Here is a 16,884-nt window from a genome sequence, read left to right as displayed (position 1 = left end):
AAGAGGTCTCCCAGTCTAACCTACAGTTGAAGAGGGAGAGGGGAGGATAACAGAAAAGCATTCAGAAGAAGACAGCTTGAGCCTAGAGTTGAAGAAAAGTTGGCATTACTCCCTAGGAGGAAGACATTTCTGTGCCTGCAAAGGTGAGAGGCATAAGAAAGCTTCTAGAAACACAAGGCATCCAGGGTGGCTGAATGACCGACTAAGATGCATAGTAGGAGATGAAAAAGAAGTCACAAGATACAATACTTTATTGGACATATCATAACGTTCAAACATTATCTAGAGTCCATGGGGAATCAATGAAGAGGTTTGAATAAAGGAAGACAGATGTCATCTTTCGTTCTGTAGTACCAAAAGCTCCATCATCCTGGCATCAGGATGGAGAGTAGATTGTACTGAGACAAGACTGGATGCAGCAAAGTGGATCTCTGCAGCATCTCCAGTCTCTGGGATTGTATCAGGAGAAACAAATTGTGACATCGCCATAACTCACGGGCTTTTGGGTGTGCTGACTTCAGAGGTATCAATACACACATGGAAGAGACAGATAAGTCATCGGGAATGGACATCTGGAACTCAACACAAACTCTTTACATGCAGATAAGGAGATAGGGATACAGGCTCTAACCCTACACAACAAGCATCATGGACCAGACCATTCTTATGAGAGACATCCTATACTAGGCAGGAGCCACCTGGTACTCTACTTCAAAGATGCCAGAAGCTGCTTCTCACCACCAAGTTACAGGATTTAAAAATGTGCTCAGACACTGCCAAACATCTCCAGTGGGGCAAAATCACACCCCACTGAGAGCCATCTTATTCACATAGTGCAAAGCATATGATTACTGACATTAAAAACAACACCAGCGGTGGTATCTGTTGTGATTGTGAAAAACAAAGCCTGTAAAACTAAATCTCAGGCAGGTAAGATGGCTCTGTGGATAAAGATCACACACTGTGCAAGGCTGGCAAGTTGGCTCACATTCCTGGAATTTAGGAAAAGAGAACACATAGTCTGAAAAGATGTCCACTGACCTTCACATGTATGCTGTCACGTGGGCATATCAAAATACAAATATACACACAACACACACACACACACACTGAGTTTTTTTTTTTTTTTAAGATAAAGCTAAATCAGCAGCACATTCACCCAGAACATTAGCCATTCAATAAATGTTTACCAAGTGAATAACTAAATCAAACTTAAGGCTATGCATGCAAATATGATTTTCCAACAAAAGGGGCTGGACAGATGACTCTCTAGTTAAGAGCACTTGCTGCTTTTGCAGAGGACCTGGGTTTGGTTACCAGAACCCATATGACAGCTCACAAACACCTGTAACTCCAGGAGCAAGAGATCTAGTGTCCTCTTCTGGCATCTGTGGGTACCAGGCACGCAGGTGGGGTATTTACATACTTGTAGGCAAAACGCTCAGACACATAAATAAGCCTACAGGAAAATAAAGGTTTTTCCAACAAAGATATGAAGATAAAGAGACAAGGAAGTGAAACCCTTGGAGCAAGGAGGAAATGGAGTGTAAATAGAGACGGCTTTGAATGTGCAGCAGTGTGGATGAGGGAAGCAATGTCATCAATCAGCCGTCGCCAGTGGCCGACAGCACTAGTTCTATAGATGATTGCTCACACTAACTAGGGTGTCTGGAGGGACTGTGTTTACAAGATGGCTGGGGCATCTCACAGCTGCTTTGGAAAAGTGAGATGGTAAAATGTCCTGGGACAGCCGTTAGATGACTCCAGCTTTGCTTTTGCATTTCAGCAGCTCAGCCAAGGTCACATGCTGCAGAACCACGCAGCTAAGTGCAGCCACTCACAGAGCCGTGAGAGATGATTGGTGCTGCTTTAGACTCTCAAGCTCTGATCTGCTTTACAGTGCATCAATAGGCAATACAGTGATACTGTTAGAAAATTTTCACTGGGTAGACAAGAAGCAAATGAATGCGTGCTTTGAGAAATGGGTGGTTGGGGAAAACGCAATACAAACAAGTTAAACACGAGATAGTCTTTCCAGAAGCTTTACTACAATAGAAAAAGGACTCTGTGTCAGTTAAGAATTTAGAGTTAAGAAAGAACCTTTTAAGATACAAAAGTTTGGCAGGAGAGTAAAGATGAAAGTGCTGGGGGATGTGAGGACGCTGGAAGATGTGAGGTAGGTAGGAGTTGCACACCTGCATCCGAGCACTGTAGAGAACGAAGAACAAGGTAGGAAAATCGTCAAGGTGACATAGAGGGAGGAGGGACAAAGAGGAGGAGGGCAGCAGAGAGCATGGACAGGAGGGAGGTGGCTTGGTCATTGCTGTCCCTATGTAGTTGACACTCATTTCTCTTAACTTGAAGAACTAGCTAGAGACCACTTGAGGAAAGGAGTACAGGTTGTGGGTGAAAAAATAAATAAATAAAATAAAATAAACAGTCTACCAATTTTATTGCCATTTCTCTAAAAAAGATCTCAACACAAAATATACACTCCGTAAATGTCAAATTGAGGTCCACGCAAGTGGATTTTTCAAATGTCACTAAAACCAGGAAGATGGCATTTTTTTTTTCAACTATTTTTCTACCTTCCTGGCAGGGGAAGTAAACCACTTTTCTCAAAGTGATCTCTTGGAGTTTGTAGTAAGTGTTTTTAACAGCTTGAGAGCTTTGGGGTCAACCAGCAACAAAACAAGCAGCAGATGTGTAGTAGACAAACAAGAAATAAAAGGGACATGAGTCGAGAATTCAAGATTCAGAACAACTGAGGGCTTTCAAAGAAGGCAAAGTCCTAAGTAAGAGTCCACCATAGCAACACAGTACCTCATGACCTGGTTTTGCAAGATTCCTCACAGGGGGTGGGGGGAATATGGAGAAAAGAGAGATTTGTCTCTAAAAAAGAACTCCAATTATTCTATTTTTACCTAACTACCACAGAAGGGAAAACTTTCAAAGCAGTTTGTATATACAAACAAAGTGGTCAGCATATTTTTTTAAAGAAAAAGTTTACAAAGGCTATTTTTAAGTATGCTCATTTCCTAAAGACAAAAAATATGAAGTCAACCCTGGCATCATCAAGATGAAAGTTTGCCAGTCTCTGTTTTCACTGCCTTCCATTAGGTACATCCTGGTACAATGAGACGGGTTTTTTTTTTAATTCTGTTCTGTTTCAATTACGATGATATAGTCAATAACATTACACAAATAAATACTGAGCAATCAGACCAATACACTATCAGACTATGAGGTTAGTCTGCCCCTTTCTGGCTCCTCAGGGAGGTGGCCCATCCCCTATAGTCCCAACACTTGGAAGGCAGAAGAGGAAGGACAGTGACTTTGAAGCCATCCTGAGCTTCATTCATGTCAAGTTCAAGACCAGATGACTTCTGGAGTGGTTGGAATAAGAAGGGCCCTCCCAGCTTCATGTTGGAATGTTTGGTCCCTGATTGGTGGAGCTGTTTGGGAAAGATTAGGAGGGAGGGGTACCAGTACAGAGGGACTTGCAGTTTTCAACAGCCTGCATCACTCTTACTTAGCTCTCTGGTGCAATGGAGTAGATGTGGCAAAATCTGCCTGTGAGCGAAATATGAGCTCCCAGCTACTCCTCCAGCACCATGCCTGCCCTCCACCTTCCATGCTCCCTACCATGGTGGCCATGGACTTGTGCCCTGAAAGTGTGAACCCCCAATAAACTCTTTCTTCTGTAAGTTGGCCCTAGTCATGGTGTCTTCTCACAGCAATAGAAACTTAGCTAAGGCAACTAGTTATAGTGAGACCCTGTCCCCAGAAACAGATGTCAAGAAGTAACCATGTGTGACAGTTACACTTGCTTGTCAGTTTTCAGATTTGTCATCATTGTGGAAACATAACTTCTGAACATGTCTGTGTGGGGATTTTTTCAGATTAGGCTAACTGAAGCAGAAAGATACTCCCTAATTGTAGCCATCACTACCCCACAGCTGGGGTACTCAACTGAGTAAAACACAGAAAGGCAGGTGAGCCTCAACAGTCAGTTCTCCCTGGTTCCGGACTATAGATACTAAGTGGCCAGCTGCCTCATGCTGTTGCCACCATCCCATGGCTCCCTTTGGCCCCCTAAAACTGTGAGCCAAAATAAGCCCTTCCTTCCTTCCTTCTTTCCTTCCTCCAATTTCTTTTGTCAGGTGTTTTGTCACAGAAGAGTAACAGCTGCACCATGTAGCGAACTTCTTTCACTACTAAGAATAAACCTCCACAGCCTCGCACAGCTACCACTTTACCACTGAGCAAATGAGATGGATTTTTTAAAGCATACCGTTACAGTTGTTTCACACTGAATAAGCAAGCAGCAAATTTAAGGATCAGGACGATAGACAGAAACACATTTCATATCCGAGGAAATCTGAATGGTATTAAAACATCTGTGCTGTGCTGAGGTTTGCTGCCGATGCCTTGGGGTGGGTGGGTGGTTAGTACACTTGCCTACACTAACTGAGGGCTACTTCTCAGGCAAAGCAGCTCCCTGCACACAGAAAAACTGCTGTCTGGGTCGTGGATTCTAGTCCCACCTCCTCCACCAATTGCAATCCCTCAGGCTTATCATTTAACCTCTCTGGCCTGTATGTCATTCCCTCAACTCCCAGATCCCGTCTTTGGATGATGTAGCAGTGAAGATCCATTCCTCCTCTCATGTGAACTGTTTCTCTGGGACCTAAAACTTAATACACACTATAGTCCTGAGATGTTAAAATCCACATCCCAGCTGTAGGAGTTGTCTGGTGGAATTTTGGCTGTTACTTAGATACACTATCATATCACCTAACAAATAGCAATACTTTGGCTTCTTCCTTTCTGACATGGATCCCCTCAGTATTCTTTGTTGTCTTGTTGCTCTAGCTAGAACTTCAAGTACTATATTGAAGAGCTGTGGAGAAAGCGGCTATGGAGAGAGCAGGCAGCCTTGTCTAGTCCCTGATTTTAGTGGAATTTCTTTGTGTTTCTCTCCATTTTCCCAGGGAAGTTCCTAATGCTGTGCACTTTCACGAAGCTCTGCGACTTTTTCTCAAAACCAATCTGCCCATCTGGCTGTTTTAAATCCTGATTGTTTTGCCCTGAGCACCGCAGAATAGTCTGCATTTGCACTAGGGGTAAGGTGGCTGTGCTTCCTCTTCTATCTCTATCTCTGAAAAGGAGACACTTTAGTCATCAAGACAAAAGCCCTCATACAACAAGGCTCACCAAATCAACCAGCACATGGATTATTAAAGTGGCATGACCAAGGATTTGGTCCAAAAAATTCAAATTTAGGTTAGACAAAATTTTCACTGATGATTTTTCAGTCGCATTAATGTTTAAGCTCTCTCCCCCGCTGACACCCCACAGAAGAGGGAAAAGGATGGAACTGTGAAACTGAGAGCCCCTCTGCGACTGAGTGTGGCTGCTCTTTTCCAGAGCTCTCCCAAAGCATGCGTTTTCATACTTCACCCAGCTTGCACTGCTGCCTAGACTGCTGCTTTACATCGTTGCTATGGTGATACCAAACAAACCCTTCAAACCAGACACTGCTATCCTCATGCCAGAAGATTGAGATGATGGGGACCGTCTACAACTTTCCTCACACATAAATGGCAGGCTGGCAGGCAAGTGGTAGAATCAATGAGACAAACTAAACCACAGAGTTCCAAGGGAGACTGTGACTGCTGTGTCCATTCTATAGACTTTTTTCTTTAAATTCTCAGTTAAAAGTTATTCTGTGGTATCCTACAAGAATACCCAGGGACAGTGTGCAGGTTATGTAGGGAGCTTTGGAAGAGACTAGTACTTATATTCTGAGTTATTTACGGCCACCTTGGTACTGCCTCCCAGCTTGTCTGCCATATGTCCGGCTCTATCATTCTGCTCCTGAGTGTCCTAATAACTGGGCAACACACACACACACACAAACTCACACACACACACACACACACACACACACACACACACACACACACACACACACACACCATGCTACACCCCTGCAAATTCAGAGAGCTGAGTTCTCTGCTTATGCACACAGGAGACAGGGTTCTGTGGTTTCTTCCTTCTCTGAGCCTTCTCTTCCTTGCTGCTGCCCCCAATGGAAAGATTTTATCTACACTGTATTTTATACACTTTGATCAGCAATATCTTTACATGTGGAAGTGACTGGACAAAAGGATGGATTCAATAAAAATAAGATAGATGATAGACAGACAGACAGATCATTGTCAAAAGCTTTTCTATATGACATGGTTAGCCTGTTACTTGTCTAAACCTGACAGTTCCACTGCAATCAAATCCGGTTCTTTTTTTTTTTTTTTTTTTTTTTTTTAATGGACACATTCCTACTTGTTTGATATGGCTGTTTTGTTTTTTTGTGTGCTTGTACAGGTCTAACAGTACAGTTTCTATGCCCCTTGGGTAGTATATACCAGAGATTAAAGTCCCCACCTGAGATCATTGTAAACAATATGGAATCTGTGAATTCTTTTCAAATTCCTTATCTTAAATAACCCACGTAAATACACTGATGATTGGTTTTGATTGAGCTGTGCATGTCAATTTCAAGCCCAAAAATGGGTTGATAAAGCGCTTGATAAAGACATTTAGCTAAGAGGGCCAAGGACATGGGTCTGGTTGGTCCAGTTAGCTTTCCTGTATTCTGCTTTCCCCAGCTAGATGAACCAGGACAATCCATGACCTGCTGCTCATGGGAATTTATAAGAAGAGCTTATCCAGATTAAAAAATAGCTGGATACTGACAAGGGAATGTGTATGTGTGATTTTTTTTCTAAGTATACACAAATGACCCACCCGGCTTAGCTTATCTACATGCCACAAACATAGCCTGATCCCTCTTTATCTATCTCTTGGGTAGTGAGGCAAAACAAATCCCAGTTCAACACTGTCTTTACTGCAAGGGCACAAATGTTGTAGCAAAGCATGCTTCTGATTTAGGTTTGGGGATATCCTTAATGCCCAGAACAGTGTCTGGCACATGCAAGAGCCTCAAGTAATACTATAGGGAATCTCAAAATGATACTCTAAAGCAGTAGTTCTCAACCTGTGGGTGGGAACCCTTTGGGGTCGCGTATCAGATATCAGTCACATTACAATTCCTAACAGTAGTAAAATATGAAGTAGCAGTGAAATAACTTTATAGTTGGAGTCACCATGACCTGAGGAAATTGTATTAAAAGGTTGCTGTATTAGGAAGTTTGAAAACCACTACTCTAAAGTGTGGTGCCTTCTGGGAAGGGGAAGTGGGCACAATGTCCCACCCCCTAACCAAGGAGCAATTTGCAATTATTACCTGCTGGAAAGGGGAGCATCAGTTTTCTTCAGTGGTGTGCTACTGGGTCTATAAACCACCTACCAGGGTGGGCCCCATAAAGCCAGATCTTCTTCAAAGTAAGCCATAAAGTGACTAGAAAGGTCACTCTATCTCTTTTCTTTTTCCTCAGAGAACTTTCCAACCCATATCCCATATCAAAGGAGAAGGAAAGATACACAGAGAAGCCAGAAGGGAGCTGAACAGACAAGCCTAGCTGAATTTTCCCACTCGTGAGCTCACACCCTTTTTTGCCCAGTTGATCATATTCCACCTGACTGTCTACAAAGAGAAAGTTTTCCTTTGATTATTTCTGAAGGCTTTGTCATCAGGCAAAACTTTGATTAGAAACCTCTGCTTTGCTTTTCCTCTTGTTAATCTGCCTTTTGTCCTAGCCTGTGACAATGACCTTTGAAAGAAAAGGTGCCACACCATCCTGCCCTGTGATCTGTAATCAATGGATACATTAACCAGGTGATTTACTTTACAAGTCACTTCCAGGTAAGGGAAAGAACCAATTGCTTCCGATCAATGTGGTCGGTTCGTGATTGCAGACTGGGATTCAGTCTAATGCTGAGGAGACCCAAATAAAAATGACCCCCTGAGATGATGCTAACTGAGCCAGCATCCTGTTTAAGTGTACTGAATTATAGGCACTGGGGAAGAAGCCATCTTATTCATTCAGGCCCCCCCCCCTCTTTATCTTCCAGCCTTTTTCTTATTACCCATGGGGTCTACTTCTTCAAGCTCAGCAGGGTGCTTTCCCATCAACCCTACCCTGTTCTTTAATTGGCCAGGATAACCAATTTAGTAACTCTCTTGGCTGCCTTCACAGGCTTCCCTTTTCTCACTCCAGTAAAGGGCCACAGCTACCAAGGAGGCAGGGCTACCCCTGCATGAATGAAGAACTCCTCAGCTAAGGAGTCTGTCTCAGGAAGAGAAAGAACTTCCCCACTGACTAATCCCACTCACAGCAGGTAGCCTGGTGAAGCCCTCTTTTATTCAGCACAACTGCAATCCCCATCTGAGAGGCAGCACTTAAACAGAGAAGGTGCCATCCAGTCTGTGTCGGAAAGTATGCTTTGGAATTTAATCTAGTTCACTGGAGTTTCAGTGGGCCCTTAATCTCATTTGCTAATTCCCTTTTCTGTCATTCTTTCCAGGCAAATGAAAGATTCTATTTTAAAGGAAGTATACTAAAGATAGATCTTATCACTAACACACACACACACACACACACACACACACACACACACACACACACACACACACATACACACACCTGAGGGTTGAGAGAAAGAAACGTTCAGAAATGCGTATACCAGAGCATGGGGGTGCTCTTCCCTATGAGACAGTCACTCCTCAAATGCCATACGTAGGGTGTGTGGGCGGTGGCAAAGAGGACTAGATGAGATCACAGGATGACTCCTAGGGCACCCAACAGGAAGAAAGTTGATGAAGTAAACTCCTGCTCACGGGATGCTGGGAGTTAGGAGATCCGCACTCCCAACAAAGCTAACAGCTTCGCCCACGATCCCCGGAAAGCCTGTGTTATTGCTATTTTAACCTAACTATCTCCGTATGAACATAATGTTATATCTACATCGGCAGCCCCTACAACAAATATGACATCTCTTTACTACTACTTGGTATAAGTGAATTTCCCCCAAACCAACTCGAAGCCTGCTGTAGGAATACTACCAACGGTAAATATCCCTCCCCACCCCAACATCCCATCCTCCCAACTCAACTCTTTTTTTAAACTCTGTCTAGCTTTGAACTCGGAGTGCCTCTGCCTCCCCAGTGCCAGTGACTGAAGCAGCACGGGGGCTGCCCCACCCAGGCAGCCACAATGGAAGCCAGAATTATCGATGCTAATGGCGCGAGGGCTGGGAACCTGATTTGAGCCCTTTAGAAGAACAAGACACACTTTTAAGCCCTGAGTCGGCTCTGCGGCCCTCCTCTTGGCACTAACATTCTGTTTTCTGCACACCAAATATCTGGATGTAAAAGAAGATTTAGTGAGCTTTCACATAGCCGTATATTTTACCTTCTCCTCGTTCAACAGTGACTTCACTCCAAAATCAGAAATATACCTCTCTTACAGAATTCCTCTCTTGCGCAGTTTCTTCTGGCAACTGGAGTCATTAATTCAGGTGGCTCTGATCCAAGTACTTAAAATATATATGTCACCATTCACATTCTATATGACACCAGGGTAAAATTTCCAAACTTCCCTCCTTCATAAAATAAATCATTGTGCTTAAAGCCATCTGTCCTCCAGAATCACCCAGGAACTCCTGATGCCCACACCTCCCATCACAAGGAGGCCTGACTTCCCTGGCCAGGACTGGAGCTCAAGAACAGCTAATTCTCAAAACTCCCCAGCAAGTCTATTAAACATAAATCATTCTTTAAAGGGGCGGTGAGTGATTGGCGCTACCAGGTTATTGCTTAAGATAGAAGGTCCAAGGACAAAAATTGTGGGGTCCCTCTAATTCTTTTTTTTTTTTTTAATTTTTATTTCAAGAGACAAATATTCATTCAATATTTTTAAGTAAAATTTAGTAGTCTACAATGGGTATTATGCAGTAGAAAATTTATACACAGCTAGTTTGGGCAAAAAAAAACAACAAATATACATGTAAAACAAATAAAGATATGACAATTGTTAGGCATAAGAGTCAAGAACAGAAAATTAATGAAATAAATAGAGATGAGAGAAAAACTTCCATGTAGGTAGAGTCATCAGGGAAGACCTTGTACAGAGAGGAGAGGAAGCAATCACATACTAGCAAGAATACACTGTTTCAGAAACAAAAGACACTCTGCTTAGTAGGCCAGTGGCCTCCTTGAGACATATGAAATAGGACCATGGTCAAGGACGCCGATAAGTGAGGACAGCATACAGACTCAGTATTAAACCCCTATAGCCCATTGATGTACAGCAGCCAATTGTATCAAACAACAAAACTATCGGTTTTTTTTAAACTTTGCATGATGAAATATGTTTGCAACTTTACTTTTTTTCTGTTTAAACCATTAGAGGCCTTGATCAAGTCAGAGAAGTATATTGAGTTGAAGTTTATTTCTTCATCCAAGAGATTGCATGTCTCTAATTCTTTCTTTTTCTGCTTCCTAGAGTTGCAAGGGATGGAGAGAATACTAGAATAAGCTCAGCATTAATTCCATGAGGTCTGAGGAGCCTCCATCTATTGTATCCTGGAGCACAGTGTGCGACACAAGGTGGGTTTGTAAGCGACAGCTGTGAAATCAATGGCGTCTGCCACGTTCTTTCTCTAGAGTGTACCTCCTGCATCGGTACAAAGTGGGCATCTTTGGGCACTAACTACTTCAGACCCAAGATGCTCACCTATCCATTAGCAAGCTCTATCGATCCCTTCTTTCCTACTTTCCTGATAAATCCTCAAGCCATTTGCCTTCCTTGGTTCCAACGAAAACATTTTGATTTAATCCCAGCATTCAGGAGGCAGAGGCAGGCAGATCGCTGTGAATTCAAGGCCAGCCTAGTCTAAAAAGAGAGTCCAGGACAGCCAAGGCTATACAGAGAAAGCCTATCTTGAAACACACACCCTCCCCCCCCCCCAAAAAAAAGAGAAAAGAAAAGAAAACATTTTGACCTGCTCAACGTGAAACGTGTTCACCAAGTCAAACAAGCCTAGGCTTGATTAACAAAGGACACTAGTGCGGCTATAGTGCCAGGGAATAGCAACATTGACAGCGTCTCAGCTTTGCCAGGTATCAGACAGCTTGGGTTCTTTATGTCTCGGCCTCCACAGTATACCACAGGGAAAACAAGGTTTGCCTCCTGCAGAGGTTCTCAGTAGGAGACACTGTGCCTCCCCAGGGGAGCACTGTGCTCCCCCTCAGCCTCTACCGCAAAAGTCCCTGTGTAGAGAGAATCCTTGGGGGCAGGCTGAAATCCTCCCAGCAACAGCACTGCATAACATGAGTTCATGCAAGAGTAACAACAGGACTCTGAGACTGGGAGATAAGCTCTCCCGACTTCCCACACAAAGAGATGAATTCAACAGTCAAGATGACTATTGCCTGTCTTTCTGGTTGTACCTTTAGTGCTAACAAAATCAAGCTACAAAATTCTGCATTTTCATTTCATTTGGGCGGGGTGGAGGGGGATAAGTTATCAGGTCTGTGATCCAAATCCATGGTAAATAAATACTAAGCATTTCTTTCAATCTAAGAAAAAAAAAAGAAAGAAAGAAGGCAGAAGGCAGATGTCCTATCTGGATCAAGGTTTTACTAATAAGTGGGTGACTATATACAGAGGTATTTCAAATATTTTTATTGAAAAGCATTTGAACTCTTCTTCACTGATTATTTCAGTCCAAACAGTTATTACTCAATAATTATCATATCAATGCACCAAACAGGCAATGTATATGTATATAATACACTGCAATATCACTAAGACAATTTTGTTTCCATCATGCCTCAGTGGGCTGACCATAACTAGCATTCAAGACACATAAGTAAAGCATCCAAAAAAAAATTGTTCCCAAGAGGTAGCACATGTGAAAGAAGAATTTAGTTCATTAACTGTATTTTAAACTTTCACCTGATTATAATGTCTTGGACATGGGAGAGGAGAACAAGAAAATTTTTCAGAAAGGAGAGAAGACCAATTCACTCCATTCCTCACAAGCATTATCAGGATTATATTCCAAGCTTCACAGAAACAGAAAAGTATTTAGAAGACAGAGACCCTCAAAGCAATGGTGTGTAAACGATGACCATGCTGGATTGCCTCATTCTAAAATGTATGTATGCATCAAAACATCTTACATTCCCCAGAAGTTACAATTTCCTCCCATTAAAAATTAAATTTTAGCCAGGTGGTGGCGGCGCACACCTGTAATCCCAGCACTCGGGAGGCAGAGGCAGGAGGGTCGCTGTTGAGTTCGAAGCCAGCCTGGTCTACAAAGAGAGTTCCAGAACAGCCAAGGCTACGCAGAGAAACACTGTCTCGAAAAAAAAATTAAAAATTTTAGGCTGGGTGTGGTGGCGCACACCTGTAATCCCAGCACTTGGGAGGCAGAGGCAGGCAGATCGCTGTTGAGTTCAAGGCCAGCCTGGTCAACAAAGAGAGTTGCAGGACAGCCTTACACAGAGAAACCCTGTCTCAGAAAAAGAAATTAAATTTTATAGTTAGGTATATAGCTTAGTTGTGCCCAGAGTACACACAGCCATGCATTCAATCTTCAGCATGCTATAAACTGAGTGTGGTAGCACTTGGAAGGTGGAAGCAAAGGATCAAAAGTTCAACGTTATGCTCTTGGCTACATTAGGAGTTCGAGACCAGCCTGGACTAGAGACCCAGCCTCATATAATAAGCAAATCACAAAGTTGGTGAGATGGCTCAGCAGGTAGGATAAAAGAAATGTCTGTATCAATATCTCAGGGGTGATGGCAAGTTCTAAGGGGTTCAGAAAACACAGGATTGTCATACCTACTCTTTCATAGTGACAAAACAGGCCAGCTGTTGTCATCCGGGTTGTTCCTGAGTTCAATATAGCTCCTCCTGGGACTGTTGATTTAATCTTTGTGATTTCCTATTTTATGTCCCCATTTGAGTATCCGCCAATACTCCCTGCTTTACTGCAGGGCTTGAAGCAAATGCTGGCCCATGGCAAGCACACTGTGAATGCTTGCAAGGTCAATCTGGTTTGTGCAATCACTGGCAGAACAAACAGGCCTCTCCCCCAGATGTGGAGCATGCATTGCAAGGCCTGGCTTGTTTGCAGTTCTGAAGGCAATAACCCACAAGATTCCATCCAGTTGCTTCATTATGGGAATTATAACATGCTTATTTTTCTGTCACTCTGGGCCGGGTCTGTCCATTGACTGCTTTAAGAGAGATCCCTTCTATAAATGCCTGGACATAAAGATCCTTGATCAAGCCTGGCAAGAAGCAATAGAGTTCTGTTGGAAAGAAATTCTTGGGACACTGACTGGCAGTGGCAGGTTCAACGACCTCTCTATGAGACGCCACTGCGCAGCCACTGAGGAGGGCTCTGTGTGAGGAAACTGATTTTTGCTCCTTCATCCCCCTGTGCATCACCTCATATCCAGAAACATTAGGCTGGTGGGGAGGAGTGTCACAAATCCTAAAATGGCCGGGCATGGTGGCTCATGCCTTTAATCCCAGTAGTCGAGAGGCAGAGGCAGATGGATCGCTGTGAGTTCAAGGCCAGCCTGGTCTACAAAGTGAGTCTAGGACAGCCAAGGCTATACAGAGACCCTGTCTCAGCAAGCTAAAAGAAAAAAATACTAAAATTATATTGTATCCTAGAATCTGCCTTAACCATATATAATAACCAACAAAGTATACATGCCGTGAAGAATATACAGTGCCCAAACCACCATCCCAAATGTATTTTTGATCCCAAAGAAGCATCTTCCTTAAAGATTACTTGTACATTTCTATAAGTAGTTACATGAAGGCAGAAAAGTGTGCAGTAAAGTCAGAAAGTGCAATTCTTCTTTTGCATGTGAAATAGCAACACATGCAGTTATGTCAAAAAAATTATTGAGCAAATGCACTTTTCACAGATTCACTTGTACGTAACACTGAAATCTTTTCAGGTCTTTTTCTACCTGGTAGTAGAGATACTCACACTAGCCCCTTACCGTTAGAACACGGGTGACGCTCTGCTTCCAGAGCTGTCGCCTGCCGATCCTAAACATCCCAGCAATCTGTCTGCTTTATGCAGTGTCCAGAGTCAGCTCTTCCAGAATGGGTTTCCAACTCCAAAGAGACCTGTTCCTCCTCCAGTGGAATTTCAGATGGAAAGACTCTGAGAGGGTCACAGCATCACTCTCCTGTCTCTCCACAGTCTCAGATTTGAGGAGAAAAGTCCATCTGTGCTAGCCATATTTTCCTCCTCCCAGAGTCTCTGCCCTTGGGCCTGCTCTCTTCTGAGGCCCCACGTTGTTAGGGCAATCCTGTTTCCATGCTGTGCCGTTTAAGCACGCCTCTTAATCATGTTGAGCAACAGGAGAAAGCATTTTAACTGCCTGGTTGCAACCACAGCTTCTAATGTTCCATTCTACACACTCCCCAACAATAAGCTTTGAGTCAATAAAGAAGTTTAAATTATTCCTTTGAACAGTGAGAAACCTTAAACCGGATCAAAACAGAAGGCAGACAAGACTAAGCTCTGGATATATTGCTCAAGTTAAGGAATTCACTCTCACTTTGTCTAAACAACTTTGTGTGCACAATTAACTGCCAGCATTGTGACTAATTGTGACTAATTGCTTGATAGGCTAATTGTGACCCAAAGGAGCCATTTTCTCTCCCATAAAGAGCAAGCAGCCTATTTCATATGCAAATGGGAAATGGTATCCATAAATTACTCCTGCTCACATGGTCACCCAAGCATGGAAAGCAAAGTAATGCATGCCATGAGGCTAAACATCTAGATCTTCCTCAGTGCACAGACAAGATGGGGAAACGTGGCCAAGTGCTTGGGAGATCGCTAACCTACGATCCCTCCCATCGAAGTGCATAAATGAAATAATATTTAAGGTCAGTATCACAGGGATCTGGGATATTGTCCTTGGGATTTAAGGTCCAGCAAGCAGCCTGGTAGTGGTGACACACACCTTTAATCCCAGCACCCAGGAGGCAGAGGAAGGTGGATCTCTGAGTTCAAGGCCAGCCTGGTCTATAGAAGAGTTCCAGGACAGCCAGAACACCTAGAGAAACCCTTCCTCAAAAAAAAAAAAAAAAAGAAAGAAAGAAAGAAAGAAAGAACAAACATATAAGACCAGCAGGAAATTAAAAAGTATCCTTCTATTCAACCTGATCAGAGACAGAGTTGAAAGCCAAGGTACTAGCTTGATATTAATGTCAGTACAGGAGCATCGCCTAGCCAACAACCAAAGCTAGGGTGTGGCCTCATGGGTAGTGTTAATATGGACACAACATTTGGACCCGAATGTTATACAGCAAGTGAATAACAAAAGCATATGCACAGAAGAACTTTATTTTCCCTCGGGAGTTCAGTGTTTGAGTCTGGTAATGGCAGTAGACAGATTGACAAGGAAGAAGGCAGGCAGAGCAATGCACACACTGGGAACTGCACTGGCGCCCAGCAGTTCAGGAAGATTTACAAGCTTACATCTGCTCTTCTTAGAGGGGAGAGAAGTCTTGGGCAATTTCGGCGGAAGAGTAAATTACTTTCAGAGGAGATAAATTGATTCAAAGAGCTGACAGTGCCTTGGGGTAATGCTCAGGTGGCCTCCCGGTGCAGGTGTCATCACTCCTTCCTGCCTTTTGCATCAGTCTCTTCTTCCACTGAGGTATCTGGGGAAGGCATTTGCAGCCAATAATATCTCCTGAACGATGTGGACTTGAGGATAGAGAAGAACTGGGAGAAAGCCCTCGCTGAACTGCTGTTCTTCATGTGTTCTCACTTTAAACTACAAAGTTATATATGTGGGGGGAGGGCCGTCATCTTCCGGGCCAACATGGTGTGTGAATACATTTGGAAGAATTGCAGACTTAACGCGGGGCCTCATGCAAGTAAGTTCACACGTTGCCCGGGTTATACCAGCCCCCGAGATCACTTTAAATCAACCTCTGTGTGTGTTCATAAGCAGCTGTTTATTGTTATAACTGTGAGCGATGGCCACAGGTCATGGGAGGCACACAGTCATAAGGCAAGAGAGTCTGATCGTTCCTGCGTAGCAGTCCTGAGAACACTGTCAACATGTGACCCTCGGGAGGGAAGTAAGGCTCTGCTAAGCATCACTCATCTTTCACTAGTTACGTTAAACAGATGCTACCTCCATGGTATATGAGGTGCTGCCCTCATTTCAGCAGCAGCCATTTGCAATATGATCTCCTGGGGGCCGTTACTTCCTGGGAAATTTTCCACATGTGACTGGGGGGGGGCATTCATTTTGTGTTTGGCATGCCTGCCTACAACTCTCCTGAGGTTTCATGGTAAACCTCGGAGTCTTCGGCCTCTGCAGCTCAATTTCAACCTCATTGAGCTAAGTAGAGGAAGGCTGCCTGCCTTGAGAGATCTTCTTGAGGGTCCCTGAACCTGAAAGAGATTCCCTGAGAGATGCCCTTAAGCAGAACAAATGTACAACTGACTTCCCCACTTTTGAAGCCTGACTTTTTTTTTTTTTAATTTCTGGTAGTTGGAAAAGAGTTATCGAACATTTGCCAGTAGCAAAGTTGGGATTGTTCTTCCACAAGCACATTCCACCAGGCAATATATGAAAATGTACCTTGCAGGCTGAAAAAGGTTAGCAATACAAAAAGTCCTATCCTTGGACTAATGGGAGACAGGGATGGGCCATGGCCACACACAGGCAGGAGATTTCACCTGGAAATCCAAGTACCTTCAGAAAATGGGTGACGTTTTGCCTGGATTCATTCACTCATCCAACAAATGTTAGTGTGTGCCTTTCATGGGGTAAGACATTGGACTATACATTACAAATAAAACAAATGATGAAAATACACATCTACTTAACTGTTGAAAAATATTGGTTGTGGA

The 16,884-nt window shown here is 43.4% G+C and overlaps 1 protein-coding gene across 1 annotated transcript in view; it reads right to left on the bottom strand.

Annotated features, from left to right (window-relative positions):
- Dnah5 (dynein axonemal heavy chain 5) overlaps positions 1-14,184 on the bottom strand; it is a 245,260-nt gene extending 231,076 nt beyond the window's left edge. Inside the window, exon 1 of the mRNA XM_051151015.1 lies at positions 13,997-14,184. Within this exon, the coding sequence (XP_051006972.1) occupies positions 13,997-14,053 (57 nt within the window). The 5' untranslated portion in view covers positions 14,054-14,184. The remainder of the gene's footprint in view (positions 1-13,996) is intronic.
- Positions 14,185-16,884: the final 2,700 nt, after the last annotated feature.

This window comes from Acomys russatus, chromosome 9, assembly GCF_903995435.1.
Source record: "Acomys russatus chromosome 9, mAcoRus1.1, whole genome shotgun sequence".
In the NCBI taxonomy this organism is placed as follows: Eukaryota; Metazoa; Chordata; class Mammalia; order Rodentia; family Muridae; genus Acomys; species Acomys russatus.
Note: the sequence above shows the minus strand (reverse complement) of the source record. Positions and strands in the feature narration are given on the sequence as shown.